Source organism: Anopheles gambiae, chromosome 3 (assembly GCF_943734735.2).
Source record: "Anopheles gambiae chromosome 3, idAnoGambNW_F1_1, whole genome shotgun sequence".
NCBI lineage: Eukaryota > Metazoa > Arthropoda > Insecta > Diptera > Culicidae > Anopheles > Anopheles gambiae.
This window is the reverse complement of record NC_064602.1, coordinates 69860266-69877190: the sequence shown is the minus strand read 5'-3', so window position 1 is coordinate 69877190 and position 16925 is coordinate 69860266. Positions and strand designations below refer to the sequence as shown.

General features: G+C 40.4%; 1 protein-coding gene across 1 annotated transcript; it reads left to right on the top strand.

Moving 5' to 3' along the window:
• Positions 1–11831: 11831 nt before the first annotated feature.
• On the top strand, positions 11832–13346 carry LOC1271114 (carbonic anhydrase 1). Its single transcript, XM_309860.5, has one exon. It carries the CDS (start codon positions 11910–11912, stop codon positions 12948–12950), a length of 1041 nt encoding a protein of 346 aa, XP_309860.5. The 5' UTR covers positions 11832–11909; the 3' UTR covers positions 12951–13346.
• Positions 13347–16925: the final 3579 nt, after the last annotated feature.

The following is a 16925-nucleotide window of genomic DNA, read 5'->3' as shown; positions in this document are numbered from 1 at the left end:
GCATTTGCTGCATTTATTAATTTCTTCATTCATCAATTCATTAAACACATGAATAAAATTTGGTAAACTTTAATGGCTCATTACATTAAAAGCGAACGAGACTTTCTCACATATTTTAAATTGTTTGTTGAACATTATTGCTTATATTTTAGTCGTTCTTATTTCATGTGGTAATGATACCGTTAAAAGTATTTTAATAAAATTTCTGCTGACTTTTGTATACACTTCTTTTTATTTATAATGTAGTTTGGCATGCTGCATAAATTTCTGGAATATTTTCTTGCTTTTTTGTTCGTTTCCTGTCTTTTCAGAACAGACATCTGCAATACTAGAATATGCTAAAAGTTAATCAATTTAAAGCAAATGATATAGGAGTTCGATTCTCACACATTTCACCAAATACACAAACAAATTATTGCATTTTTTACAGTTGTTATCTGCCTCTTTTAATTAATTTACTTTACACTACAATATTTCAAATAGCTTCAAGTTGTAAAACGCCAATTACGATTTTAGCATGATTTCATATAACACAATTTGACATCTTCCTTGTCTGACGAAATCCGCTCTAGTTCAACTCTCAACCCTAACTCATCACATCCATCAACCTTCGTGGATTTCCTTTTACGGATTTTCTTCCGCTGTAAGCAAATCAGCATCTCCCCCTTGTGAAGCAATCATGTCAACCCCATTGACGAGAGAGGCACACCGTTTAATAGGTAGGCGCTATTCATACTGTCCAAATTACAGTCACTCAAAGCTGATTAGCTACAATCCTCGCCTCAGCCCGCGGACGTTTAGCATGAAGCACGCGTTCACTACCGAGCTGCCACTCAGCAAGCCATGGAAGCATCCCTCTAGAAATCTCACCCCCTTCGGCTGGGTGTGTTTGTGTATTAGAGCAAGCGTAGCGCCCCGGCAGACACCCGTGGACCCGTGGTTAGCCAGCCGGCGGCGTCTCGTTTGCTCGCACTTTTATTACGGATTTTCGGGGATGAGCGATTTTGTGGGAGGCCGTGTGGGAGGCTACGGTAAGGTCAGCGAACAAATAAAATCGCCAAAGACGTTCGAAAACCCGGGTTGGATTTGGAAGGGATCTGTATATGCAACAGGGATGTAAGCTGCAGAATCAGCCGCAAACACACCGCACAACCGCACGCTTCGTGGCGAATTTCGTAACCGGAAAGTCAATAAAATATCGGTCGGGTTGGAATGTGTGTGTGTTAGTTTTTAAGAGGCAAAAAGCAACAGTAAACGAAGCTGTTTCCTGGAAGCTTCGATAATCGGGAGTTAAGTAAGTGTTACAAAATAAACAGATGCTCGTGTTCTTGCTCACCATGCTGAATGCTTTCGGTTTTGATTGAAATTTGAGTTTCTGTTGCTTTGTGATGTTCGTTTCAAGTTTGAAAAATTTGCTTGAAATTGCTTATTTTATTAGTATTAACGAAATTTTTCAACATGGTTAAATAGGTACAATTATTATAATTAGTACAATTACTATAAATAGGTTAATTATAGTACAAAACAATTAAAACTGGTTTGTGGAATTTCACCATAGCGCTATGGTAAGGATATACTATATAATTCAAATTAAATCTAATTATTTCTATCTAAGAAATTGTTTAAGAAAGCTTTTTCGACGGGGACTGTATGTTAGAAGTGGCTATTTATTTTTCATTTATTTCATTCTTTTCTAACGTTCAATTCAAAGTTGTCTGTGAAAGCTTTGTTGAGGTTTCGGGGTTTTTTTAGTTCTAAGAATGGTTTAGTAATGATTTATGGAGGCAATATTTGCTACATAACTTACGAAGTGTATACCATGTAAAGTGTAATAATAATAATAATAATAATAATAATAATAATAATAATAATAATAATAATAATAATAATAATAATAATAATAATAATAATAATAATAATAATAATAATAATAATAATAATAATAATAATAATAATAATAATAATAATAATAATAATAATAATAATAATAATAATAATAAAAATAATAATAATAATAATAAAAATAATAATAATAATAATAAAAATAATAATAATAATAATAATAATAATAATAATAATAAATATTAATAATAATTAAAAAATATTAATAATAACAATAAATAAAAATAATTAATATTATTATTATAATAAAAACTATGATATTAGAATTGAAAATGTCATAAAAAGAAGTCATACAAGAAAACAATTAAAGTTAGTACAATGGTTTGATTATAAGACAAAAAACTGAAAACAACAAAAATAAGATTGACTAAGGACAAAATAACAGATAACAGAACAATAAAATGCTACATGAAATAAAATAACTTGAAGAGACCAAAAACATTGAAATAATGAAAACAAAATGGTAAAAACAACCTTAAAAACAACATGCACATAACACATTAAAATTGAGGAAAAATCTATTCAACTTGATAACAAAAGAACTCTAAAACATTATTGTTGAGTAAAAACTATTCGATAAGACATTCAAATACACATAAAAGACCAAATAATCCAATAGCTAAAGCTCGAAGACTTTAATAAATAATATTCCCATTCATCGTAGGCTATTAATTCAATACTTCAAAAGAACTCTTAATTACATTATTAACTACCTTTCTGGAGTTTCCCATATCGATCTTTATTCCAATGACCCCTCCGCAAAGACTATGAGTGGGTGGCCGAGCGCCAAAATGGCTATTTTCCCACACCGAACGCAACGCGTGCACGCCAATATCCATGACGCAATGAGTCACACCGCCAAGTGCCTCGTGTGGACGCAGTGTGGAGAAGATTTGGAATTCGTAGCAAACATGGCAAACCATTTGACGACGTTCTATCGGCTGCATTAATTCACAGCAGCAGCAGCAGCGCCCACTCCGTTGGGATGATACGGCCAATCGAATCGGGACGCGCGTTGGCGTCCTCCGTTCCGGTGTTGGAACGGTCATTAAAAAAAAGCTTTTTGCTCGGGACTGCACACGCGCAAGCACACACCGGCTCAGTTCGCCGTTCTAGCGTGCCTGGATCTACTTTTGCCACGGATGTTGTCGTTCGCTCCCTGATCGCACGCTAACTATGCAATCTACGTCAATTAATATCAAACCACGAAGCACGGATGATGGAAGCGGCGCACCATTCCCGCAGGACTCGTAGGATGATTGGGACGGAAGGTGGCGAAAAGCACGGGGATTAAAATGGTTGTAGCTCGCTGTTTAAATCCACATCCCGAGGGCGTGTAATTATTCCTCTAAATTACCCCATTTAAAATCATATCGTCCTCGGCAGGTGCGCAACAGTGCTGCGTGTAATAGAAAAACGTTGTAATAAAAACACACTCTTTGCGATAAGTAGCTGCGTACCAACCGGTACGTTCCAGTTGCACCGTGAAGTTAAGCGACAACAGGGTATTAATTAAATAATGTCTACAACAGTGTTAGCCAACCTTCCAAGCGAAGCTCTATGCAACTCCTTCCTGTTGGCCACAAAACGGATGAGCTTCCCGATAGTCAGAATGCACGACAATTCATTCACTTTTTGGACAGGTTTTTCCCTCGCTATGCCAGCATTTTGTTATTTATATATTTATTTATTTTTACTCATCTATGGTGCGATGCCCTCGCACACGCCAGGCTCTAGATGGTGGCAAATCTATAAATCAAGTCCAACATTAGCGCTGACAAACACACACACACCGCAGCCTACCGAGCCAGCCGAACAAGAACCAGATCGGATTATCCGCTCAATTAAACCACGCTCGAAGAGGCTTGCGATGGGACCGATGCATCGCATCTTTTCGGACCTTCCGCCCTTCTCAATCAGCCGAATGAGGGGGAAAAGCTGGGCCCTGCATTACAGATTGAGCTGATTGGTAACGGGACGGACAGATGGCAGCTGTTGCTGTGGTAGTAGAAGAGGACTCGCCCCGAACCAGATCGGATAGCACGATAAGCGGGCATCTGATTGACACTGCCGTGCAGTTCCGTGCACAAGCGGGCGTGCAAAAGCATCCTCAGATGCACCAACAAAACAGTATGCCAATCAAACGCTGACTACGAGATGGCTACAGAACGAGCGCGATCGCAGAACCGGCGATCGTGCAGATGATTGGCCTAAGAATGGTTACTTCCGTTACGAAATCGTTTTAGAATCAAACAAATAATAATAATAATGAAATATTCTTACTGATGCGTCACTCACCCGATTCCTTGCCTTCACCTTTGCCGGCCAACAGGCTCAGGGACAAACTCACGGCTAAGATGTTTGAAACCTTCGACCTCCGCGTGATTAATGCTCCTCTTGTGAGCTAACAAAACACTCCACACATACACACGTACATATTGCCAAATTGGGGAAACAGATTTTGGGAGTTTGTGTGGATCCACACATTCACTTTTTAGCGTGTGCTGTTTATGCGAGTGCAAATAGAACCATTCGGTAACCTTCCCGGTACCGGGCCGGTAAGCAAACTTGGATAAGATCGAGCTTTTTGTTAGATGGTTAGAAGTGTGCTCTACCAGCTGTTTGCCTGTGCTCACTTAAAAGGAATCCTTCTGCAAAAGGAGATCATATCTGCCGCGTGCCGGTTTTTGCGGCATCTTCAAAGTTTTGGGTTGGTTTGCCTTTTAGACGAAAGAGTTAACTCTGAGAGATGCGCGCTGACGATACAATTTTGGCATCAGTAAATAAGTTTCTACACCAGCCTACAAGGTAAAAAGGACTTTAGATTTATCTGTACTGTAAACAATCAACATTCAAATGTTTGATAAAGTCTTCAAACTACTCAATTACAACGAGTGAAGGCTCATTTTGCTCTTTAATAACACAAGGCTATACGCACACGTTCATTAAATTCCTTTAAAGCCTTTTCTCGACTTGAACCAATCAAAACAAACCTCAATCTTTGTATCGTATCATGTTACCTGCTTCATCGCTTGCTCTACAGACTGAAAACATTCCATCTATTCTGGATCAATCGCTCCAGGCAGTGATTCTTGGTATTGAAGATGCACTGAATGGAATTTATTTAAGTTAGGCATCCAAGACACCCTCCTTATGCCTGACACGTGAAGCCATAAACAAACTTGCAATGTGTACATTGAGTGGAATGAATGAAAATCACGGAATCAATTAACGGAAGTGGAATTAATGGAAACCTCATAACTACCCCACAAAATGCAGCTTGCAGGATTTTGCCTAGCTCCATACTCGCTCGAATCGATCGATGAGTTTTGAACCATAATAACAACTATTGTTTCATCGTTTTACTTTCTACTTGGATTGTTTCTATCTGAACTAAGCTTTAATGGAGTAAAAAGATTGAAGATGAGCAAGTTCAAAGCGATTCTAAATATTCCGTACCTTTGAAACGCCTTAAAATTCGTTTTTGTTCTCAAAGTATTGTTTACAGTTAGGTCTTACAAAAATTACGTGCTGAAGCTCTCTGTTTACTTTTTCATTCACGTTTTTGCACTATAGTAAATCCATGAAGACACTTGCACCTGGACAATGCACAGCTAAATACACCAGTACCATAGAGAAGCTTTATATTATTCGTTCAACACAAATTCTGAAATTCTCTAATTTGATTAGCCTTTTTCCAGTTTTTGAATCCACTCTCTCATAGCTCGTTAAAAAAATCTGCTAACACATACAACTGCTCGGAAAGAAAAGGCAATAAAAATGCTTCACTCACTTTTAAATGGTACAGCGTTCTGAGTCGTAGAACGCAGCGCACCAAACGGTCTGAATGCATCCGCAAAATGCAGCGCACAATTTTAATGACCATCCCATTACCGCGCTATGAAAAGAGAGCTGGGACGAACCTTTCGGACCAACACCCAACCACTACTGGACTACCTTCTGCCACAGGCAAAACGGGCTCCAAAAGGATGAGTGGAGCGTGTAGAAATAAAAGCCCAAACTTAGCACGTCATTGCCGCGAGACAGCCGTCATGGGTCAGCTTCCTCAGCTGTTTTCCATTTTTTTGGTGTGACGATGTTTGCCCTGGGAACCTTTTTAACGCGAAGGCTCTGAATGAAGGCTTCACCACGGTGCGGGTTTTGCATCCGAACCTGGCTCATCCAAAACCAATCAATAATGATGTGTTTACACTGTCCGGACAGTGATCTTTTCACCCCGTCTCTGGCTCTCTGGCCCGGCGTTACTTCACTTGTGCGAACGGACGAACTTTGTGCCGATGTGCCGGGGAGTTTCCAAAAATCCAACGAAACAATCACGCTTCGCAACGTTACCACACGGGATCGATGAATCGAAGAATGATTCCGTGCAACTTTTCCTACCCCGAACGTGTATGATTGCCTGTTCGCGAGAAGTTGTTATCCCCGCGTGTGGCCCACAGTTCCAGTTCCCTGCCCGTGCAGCCCTGCTCGGGCCCTTGGTCACATTCATCCTGGCGTGCCAGGGCGTAACTGTTGTACAGTTACGTTAATAGACCGAAACAGTAATCGATGGCGGGTCGCCAAAATTACATATAATGAATATTTATGATCCCTTCCGTTTGCCGTCCTTCGCAAAGGGGGAGGAGAGGGCTAAAAAGGGGTCTCGTTGGAATAGTATCGCAACCGGTGTGTCCCCTTTTTGGGGGGAACCGAGCGAAGAGTGAAGTCCGCGGCACAGTGGCACATTCTTCGTCCGGTATCCAGGCCCAGTAGTCGAATCACTGCCCATCGTGATGAATATGGTCAAAGAATGAAGATTTGTTGCGGTGGTAAAGAATCTGGGGTTGTTCTTTTTGGTTTGCTTTTTCTCTCTCTTTCTGTCTCTCTCTCTCGCTCTGATCGTTGCCCTACATGTGTTTGCACGTTGCACGGTTGACGAACCATGGCGAAATCCTTGATGGATGGATGTTTTGGCAGTGCACGGGCGCAAAACACGAGAGAAGGGAACAGGTTGATTGGTTTGTCGTAAATTTTTTCACACCACTTGCGATTGTGTGATCGTGTGTTTTATGTGTCGTAGTATGGTCGGGCTTCCTTTATCGAACATATTTATTTGTTATTGCTTTTGGTAATTCAATAAATATCCACTTACATTTTTATCCATCTATTAGCCTTTATTGATTTTTTTGTTTTATTATGTCTTTAAAGTAACGTTTTGAATTGACATTATTTAATACGTTATCTATTTTTTATTTGGAATACAGTACTTGAATATAAATAATTTAATACATTGTCTATTTTTTATCTGGAATACATTTACACAATCTTTAACAGTATTTAAATATTAGTTTTAATTATTAACATGATAAAACAAAATGGATTTATTACTTAGTGTATTGTAATAAACGCATTTCCTCTGTATGGTATCAATTATTGTTGTTTAATTCATTTGTTATCGGTTCTAATGAGGTTGTTGATGTTTTATGTAATAACTGTTCCAATAACTTAGCGTAGCTTTAATAACTTAGCTCCAATATTTAACCAACTTCCCTACCTTCGTTACAAAAGGATCTTCTAACCATTCAAGATTGACAAAAGTAACATACAATTCTGATTTTCTTTTATATTATGAGGACATTATTGCCATGCTGTACATACCATTATCCAGGGCTTTCTTATTATAAGTAAGAGCAATCGTTTTGTCTTTTCCCGATTGCTTTTTGATGATTTACGCGGATTTCGAAATTAGACAAATTCAATGTCAAATCAGCACAATTTGCTTCAAGTTCAGTATAAATTGCATTTTTTTTTCTTATGAATTTAAACAGCTTAACAGCCCGAAATATAATCATTGTCTGCACGAATTATATTTATTTGATGATAAAGTGTATTAAAGCAGTAAATATTACAAAAATACCGAGTAATCAATTGTATTTTGGGCAAAAAACGCAAATATTCGTTTTACGCGGATTCATCGGGAACGCATAAAGTGCATATCTCGCATAACAGACTGTAATGATGCGAGTACAACAAGAAATTAATGCAATGCTGCAAGTAAATGAAAGTCAATCAGTCACTTTCCCAAACTAGATCGAATTCGGTATCGATCGTAGCGATTGTCAAAATGACATAAACTGGCGTGTTTCCTTGGATGTTTGTTTTTAAACATTGTGCCATATTGTATGCATAAATGAGCAGGATAGTCATGAAATAAATTGAAGCATTCATTGTATCTAGGCAACAGCAAATATCGTTCCTCTTCGATAGAGTTTGGGAAAGTGGCTGAATAATAATCAAGAAATTATTGTCACCGTGTGTTTACAAAAGCTCTTTCGAACCCATCGAACCCTTCTAACTCCAATCCCGAAAGTGACGGAAAGCTCTTCCATCGAATCCATCGTACTGTCACCTCCATACTCCAATTTTCAAGAAACAAAAAAAACTTAAAAGAGCTCTAAATCAAATCTTGCGATAGAGCTTATTAAAAACGCACCATACTTCAAAAGCTCCCGTTCCTGGAAATTGAACCAACTTGTCGCTTTTAAACCCGAACCAACCACATGGATCATTCATTTTCACAGCAAACCAGAACACTCTACTTCTTTCACGAACGAAAGGGTTGTGGTGGTGACTCTTGCTACCAAGCTCACACATAATTCTATCCGCCTTTTTTGTCACTTTCCTATCGTAAACCTTCTCAGAAATGTGTTTGCTCGCGTACACTCGTGTCCGTAGCGGCACTACTAATCTCGGTTTTTGATTCAACCACATGCACAAAACCGCGCCACGCCGACAGGCAAAAGTTCAATTCAAGGGCCGTACGATGCACCGCACATATCTGTCGGGCTTAATTAAAGGGCGCATCCGGACGGTGTGACAGCTCCGTGCTGGTGGTGATGATGGTGGGACCGCTTTTCGGAAGGATTAATTTCCGTCATCCAGGGCAGGCACATAACGCATCGCAGATGGAGACGTGCGATAGCCTGCGGTGCAAACGCATGCATATCCCGTGAGATTAGTTCGTATGTTCAACCAAATGCAAAAGCCTTTCCTTCCTTCAGCAGCCTTGCAGTGCGTTCTAGCAGTCTAGACTACTATTTCTGGGTACCGAATGAATACATTCTAGATTAATGGGAATATCATCACGTCATAACGCGGCAGCGTGCCTTCGTGCCGTGTCAGACGTCAATGCTTACCGTGCACATGATGATGTTGCTAGCCCATGTGAGTCTATTATTTCGCAACGCAACATTACGGGGGCTTTGGACGAGACATTGTATGGCAAGATAACGAGAGGCTCACTGCAGATCATCTGCAACATCAGTTTCGCCTCTCTGCTCGTTGTGATAAACATGGATTATCTGGACGGTAGATTTCGAAAACAATGTAAGTAAATAATGTTGCTGATTACATCTCGCATCACTGTAGGTCCAACCCGACCTCCCATCCTGAAGAACACCAACTGACCAGAACAGCTAACACACGCTGTGCTGCCCCGTCACACTGGGTAACTCCAGATGCGCTGGAATGCGGACACCTACCGGGGCTAGGTCTGCGTTTCTGCAGCAGAAGATTCGAGTGCAGGAAATGAAGCTCGTTTTACTTACGCTCAAATAATGTACTCCTGCCCTCAAAATCAACCCCAGATACAGGCCTTCGGGCCCTACAGAACTTTCCAACCATCCATCGATATGGACGTTCGTCCAGAATTTCAGCCAGAAGGTACGTATTAAAAAATTAACCCAAATATTGCCCAAATCGCTACAAGCAAAAACTGCCGAATGAATCTACTTTCTCCAATCAGCAGTGCATCATGTTCTACCGTTTTTGCTCCGCTTCCACTCAAATAAACAGACCATCCATAAGGCTGAAAGCTCAGTCGAGGATTTTCGTAAATTACCCACACATTACCTCACCCGGGTTTAATTTGGCTGTTTGGGGTCTTTGCTTCGGTCTGGCTTTATTTTGGGCTCGTTATTGTTATTGCTTTTGCGAAAGGTTATTATTCGCGGAAGAGTTTTCATCAGGTTAATTGATTCACCCAACTCCCCAAGTGACCGATTGGCTGGAGGGCTTCTGTGTCGTTTTCCCACGTGGAATGGATTGGTGTGATGAGGGACAAATGTTGCTCATTCGCCCGAAAAACAAATGCAGCATTACTCACAACTCATCAACCCGCGGGTAGTTCACGGTGCCAGCGAGGGGTCAATTTATCACCTGTCCTTTACGTTGTCTTTTGTGCCCTTGTGGGCCCTGTGCGTGCTGAACTTTCCTGTTTGCCGTTTTGCAGAAGCAGCAACAGAACGAATGCGAGAAATAACGAGCAAAAATGCAATTATGCTCACGACCATTGCACATGATAACTGGTAGACAGCAGCATTCACATCAGGTACCATTGTTTGGGGATTTTTTTGGGGGTGGGGGTGGAATGGAAGTCAATCTCCAGTGGACAGTTGGATTGTTGTCGCTCACAAATATTCCCCTGATTGGGCTGATTGTATTTCGGCAAACTCTTCCGCATTCCGTTCAATGCCATTGAAGCGAAATAGCATACAATCGGTCGGAATTTTCACCTAGATCAAATTGATAAAGCCAATTTATTAATATGAAATCGATCAGAATTTTCGCCCCGATGAAATTGATATAGCCAATTAATCGATGCATTTCATCCCGATTGGGTGCACATATTTGATATTTCACAAATTGCCATGATGTACTGCATGGGTCATGAAAAATAGAGAATGTACTATGACCCATTAATTTGTGAATGGAGTTGATTTTAGACTACGATTTGAGGCTATTCCAATGAAAACGATAATTTGTAAGGTTATATTTACATCCACGTTTAGCACAAAAATTCTCCAAAAATATGTTATACCGAATATCATCCCGAAAGGCTGCACTTTGGTCCTTATTCAAATTCAAACTACATTTCAATGGCAATGGTTGGAGAGAGTAAGCGAAGATGATAAGTATGGGATAGGTTGTCTCGTATGGGTCCAATCGTTTTAGTATATGTCCAATTTTAGTACATGTCCTGCCGAAGCAAGGACATATATGGGTCCAATAATAGTTCAGCAGGATATCGCAATCTTTTTGTTTGGATGGTATCAGCGGCGGATCTAACGGTAGGCGGACTAGGCGGTCGCCTGGGGCCCCGCCGATTTAGGGGCCCCGTAGATCGCCATTCTATAGTATGCCGTATGGACAGAGTACTAGCGACAAGGGCCCTCGGAAGGATAGCCGTGAGGACGCCGAGGCTGGCGAATCATTTGTACCCCCCCGGTCAGCAAAAATTTTAGAACCTGTGACTGATGATCGAAGGGGCCCTCAGGGGACGGCATTTCAAGTTTACTGTTCAATATCCCAACAGCTAGTTTAGTGCCGCTACCCCCCCCCCCCCCCCCCCCCCTCCACAACATTTACCATTTACAGGGGGCCTCAACTCGTCTTTCCGCCTAGGGCCCCCGATACCCTTAATCTGCCACTGGATGGTATTGCGCCTAAAAGTAGGCTCAAGTATGTTCATTACAATTAAAGCAATTGAATCCGGTTCGAAGGACCATTAATGTGAATGCCGTCTTTTGTGCCGAATTTAGTGCCGTAAATTCAGTCGGAATTCGACAGTTTAACTCTTTTTAGTTGGTATAATTTATATGTTCAATATTTTTCTGAAAACTTAATTCAAAAGCACACGTTTGTATGGAAAACCGGTTTCGTAAAACTCACCTAAATTTCATAGTCTTTTAAGGCCAGTTATTTTGCATGGAAAAACGTGACAGACAGACAAACCTAACTCGCAGAATACGCACTGTAGCTAGACTCAAAAAAAAACAAAAATTCATTTCGTTTCGAATTTTTAACTATGCATTTTTGTTTATTTCTAAAGCTAAAAAATATTCATTCTACCTTCCCGGCGGTTCCATGCATTACAATCAAAGCAACACACTTGCAAGCAGCTGTCGAAAACCATCGGCTCCCTTCTGCTCCCAACGGTACACACAATAATGTCGCAAACATCAATCCCAGCCGAAGCGGATGAACAACGCTCCAGCTCAGCCATTTCGCTCCAGAACGAAGCCCTCGTATGGTCACTGGCACCGACCGAAGCGTACCAACCCGCACCCATCGACATTGCCGTGTGCCGTGCGGTAGAACTCGAACTGGAGCCACTCCGGTGGAACAACTACGAATTGCTTCCGGCTAGCGTGAAGCTAACCAACACCGGCGAAACTGTCATTCTGAGTGCCCGTTGGGATAGTGAGCAATGTCCTTCACTGGAGGGTGGCCCACTGGAAGGGCGCTATCTTTTCTCGCAGCTTCATTTCCACTGGGGCCTAAGTGCGCTGGACGGTAGCGAGCATACCATCGATGGCTATCGGTTACCGCTCGAGCTGCACGTGATCCATTTTGCCGAACGGTTCGGTGACCAGGACACGGCCCAGGCCAGTCCGGGCGGTGTGCTGTGTTTGGTGTACTTCTTCAATTTGAAATCTAATCCAAATCGATTTGTTGAACCCGTCGTCGAAGCGTTGGAACGTATTCTGCTGCCCGAATCGTACACGAAGCTCGAACCATTCCCACTGATTGACCTGTTCCACGCGTTCACGGACGAATACTTCCTTTATTGGGGCTGCACACGGAACGGACCGCAGGTAACGCCGCTGCTGTGGCTACTGTCACGCACCCAAGAGCCACTTGACTTTCGGCAGCTGAAACAGTTCAATCGCTTGCTCGATCGTCGCATGCGGCCCCGCTGCAGCCTGCAGCCGTCGGATACGGCCCGCCCGTCGAAGGGAAGACATCTGTTCCACGTGAACCCGCGCACACCAATGTCGGTCAGCACGCTCCGGATAGAGCCGCCGGAAAAGTTTGCCCAAACGCGGTGGCTTGTGGACCGGCAGCCGATTGATTGGAGCTCGCCGGACGCATGCCGCCAGTATGTACGACTGGTACGTGAGGAGTTGGCAAAGAAAAAGCAACCCCCGGTCGAGGAGGACGAAAAGCAGTGTCTGGAAGCTGGGTCGAACAGGAGCAGTGAGTATTAGATTACAAGTGCTAGAGCACACTCGAAATTAATCAAAGCCAGGAACGTCGACCATCACGGGGCTCGAAATGTATGCCTTGGGGTGATGTTTGATAAGCGCATACGAGATTCGCCAAGATAAATTGCAATATGTGCGGTGTGTTTTTGTGCCAATCCCTTCAACTAGTTGCCGAAAAGCTTTTAATGGTGCATCAATGCATTACTGGTTAAATACTAGCTACCAGTAAAGTGCTAGCAGTGCGGAGATGTTTGCCTATCATCAGTAATTAAACGCCAAATGGGTAACTCTTGAGATCTTCACAACTGCTCTCCGGAATAGTGCGCTTGCTCGCAAAATCAACTGATATTAACTATCTTATCCACTGGAACTACTTATCTTATCCAATAAATTAATAAAATGCAGAGTACTTGGGATGATCAAATTCATTGCAGGGTTTTAATTAAGTTGCTTAGTTCTGTCCATACTCAATATCCAATAACCGAAGGTGAGGTATTGGTAGGTACGTAGATGATAAAACGATTTTGTTGAATCTAAATGACTTGCATTTGTAAAATTCTAGTCTTATATTGCAGGCAGACCTCGATTTAGATAGAGCATTTAGCAAAGATCTTGATGGCTTTTTACTGTTGTTAAACACATTGAAGAATATTTGCTTTTGAATCATTGTTTGGCAGTTTATATATGTTAATAACATTTGGCTGTTATGTTTTATTCAGTGTTATCATGTGCGTAAACATCATTATTCTTTCATGTTATGAACTTTCATGTTTATCTTGCAATTTTGTCATTTAAAATATATTTGGTGTTTATAATTTGTTCAATATTTCAATTTTGTCGTTTCCTACGATTTATTGGTTGGATCCCATCAATTTTTGGTGGATTCACATATTTTTGTGGTGCATTCCCACGATTTTTTGGCCGTTTCCCAGAATTGCTTGGTCCAATTGTATTGATATTCAATCGGAAAATACCAATAAATTATGGGAACGAAACAAAAATCTATGGGAACCCACCAAAAATTGATGGGAACCCACCAAAAATCATGGGAAACCCTGTATATCTTTCTTATCTAATCTAATCTATTATAAGATCATAATTAGTTTTGATTAAAAAAAGGAAATTTTGTATAATTTGTGTAATATAGACTAATTATATAAAATTTCCTTTTTTACTGTCATAACGCCGAGTCTATTTTTAGGCTTTTAATTCATTATTTTATTTCATTTTATTAATTTTAGGCTTTACAATCTGATACGTTAAGCTTCTCCTTTTAATTATTATTGTTGGAAACTGTTATAAGGTTCCAACGGACTGTCAGCCAAGGCGATGTTTTGGGCGCGCGAAAAGAGATAAAAAGGCAAATCACATAAACGAGGACAATAACAAGAAAATATCCAAAAGTGAATAAGCAATAGCAAGAATAAAAGTAAACTAATTTTTTGGTGCACCTGTAGTGCCAACCTAAGAAATTCATTTTATTCAATTTTTCCGAGTTAGAACGGCAGTTTCTAACAATTATAATTGAAATACTGTAAAAAAATACACTAATGAATAGATTACAATTTCACGTGTTAAGCTTCTTCTTAATTCGTTCATTTAAAATACTATAAAACATACTAGGATTACAATTTGATATGTTAAGCTTTCCCTATTAATTCATTGTTTTTTAAATAATGTAAAAAATAAACTAATGAGTAGAATAATTATTTATGAGAACGCAAGAGATGTTTTTTTTTCTTGCTTTCTTTATTATTTTATTTTAGACAATTTTAGATTGAAACGGTAGTAACTTTGTTATTTGTCTGTATAACTTTATCTTTTTAATATAAGCCAAATTTTTTCAATCAATGTGCAGTTAAGATCATATGTTTTTTGTTTAAGCCTTTTTCACCTTAGTCTGTTTTATATAATGATTTATTTAATATTTAAGAACTACTACAATACTTTATTTTTCCACATGACACTACAGCAGACCATTGAAGGAACTGGTCTGCCTCATATGTTTTCTTATTAACCTTTATTACTATAATCACCTTCCCGGGTATGTAATACATACAATAAAAGATTTTGGTTTCGGTTTAGTTGTAAATTTTATAATGATATGTATAGCAATACACGTACTTATATTTATATAATCTATTCCAAATGTTTTCTAGCTCAAAATATTCTAATAGATTCGAAAAAGTCATATAGATTGAAATGACTGCCCCGTCGGGACGGGGACAGTTGGGACGATATGACGGTCTATTAGTGTCAGTTGAACTATTTACTGGCCATTAAATTCATTTAAATAAAAGCCAGATATTTTTCAATCTATAACACAAAAAGAAGCATTGTTATTATTTTTCGCCAATAAAAATACAAATTCACTTATAAAATGTATTACCTACCTGGGAAGGTGATCATACAGATGAGGGTACATTTTTTGGTCAAAGAAACGAAGTTTAATACAAATAAGCAACATTTTTATTAATACTTCACGTTCCTCTGCTATTTAATTAGAATAAACCAATTCAAATGGTGTTGATCAGATTGCCCTAAAAAGACATTTAAAAATGTAATTAAAATCCATCTGATAAGCCATTTTTGAACACATAATATCTCAATCGCTTATGTAAGACTCTTACATAGCCAACGGGCATAATCAATGTTAAGGTTGGAAAAGCACTCTCACTCACCACACCACAAGCTAACCTTGCCCCATTGAATTATCGGTGGCATAATGCATGTGCGTGTGTGTGTTACCATTTCATTCCAACATCACGAATTCCGGCCAAGGTGGTCCTTACTTACTTACCCTTTTCCTTCACATTTCTTTAGAACTTTTCTCCCAACCTGTCTCACACACGCACACGTCACCTTCGATCAGCGTTTCGCGTCCCGTTTTTATTTTCTTCGCTAATCCCGATAACAGGCCCTTGAATGGTTGAAAATCGAGCAAATCCCCTTCACCAAGGAGCAGGAGGAGGTTTTTGCTAAAAGGTGAAATAAATTCCAAATCTGACATTTCAGCTTCATTTGGCGTTGCGGCGTTCCGATACGGAATTTATAAAGCATCCCGAACGATCGCTCCTATTACGCTGCAAACACGGCGTAATACGCTTGCCTTGCGTTCCCTTTTCATCCATCTCAGGTGCGTGTGATTAGGGCGAGGAAGACGATGAGGGTAAAGAAAAAGAAGAACAAGAACGGAATCCCTTTCATAGCGAACCCCACAAACCAAAACCAAAACCAAGCAGAAGAACGTGTTGGCAAAAGTGCATCTCGCCACTCTTTGGCGGAGTGTTTTGCGCCCGGATTTGAAGCAACCGGCTGAAGTTCAAGGTAATGGATTAAGATATCGTTACACGCGCGGCCACGATGCCTTCAGCTTTTCGCATGTTTCACTCGGGCTGCTGTCGCTTCCAATGAATGGCAGATGTTTGGACGGTGGATGAATGCAATCCGAAGCTGCTGCTGCTGCTGCAGCTGGTGCAACGGTGCACGCGGGGTTGCATCAATCTGTCTTTCCGACTCGTTCCCGGCCGGCAATGGACTACTTTTTGGCCCTTGCCGCGAGCACACCTTTAATAGCGAGCAAATGTGAACGATTAAAAGCTACAAATCCACTGTTAAGTTCAATGCTCTTATGCTGGCCGACCGAAGGGAACGACGGCTGGTCAAGGCACTCGCGCTCTCGATTGCGGAAAAGGTTCGGCGTGCCATCGGGAGACGCATAATTTGTTCAAATTGATTGATTTTTAATGAAATGAGACATCCAAAATATACAGACAGTCGTTTGAAACATTCGCAACGATGGAAGATCGCAGCTATAATCGAATTGAAGGGCTTTTCCACAGTTCGTTGGTTGCTTTGGAAGCTCTTCCGCTTCATTAGCGATTCGAGTGAATTTAATTACCATAAATTGTATTGATGGATCTGATATCCTTTTACAGTTCTGTTTTATTTAATTTTTATTATGCGTAACAAAGTTGC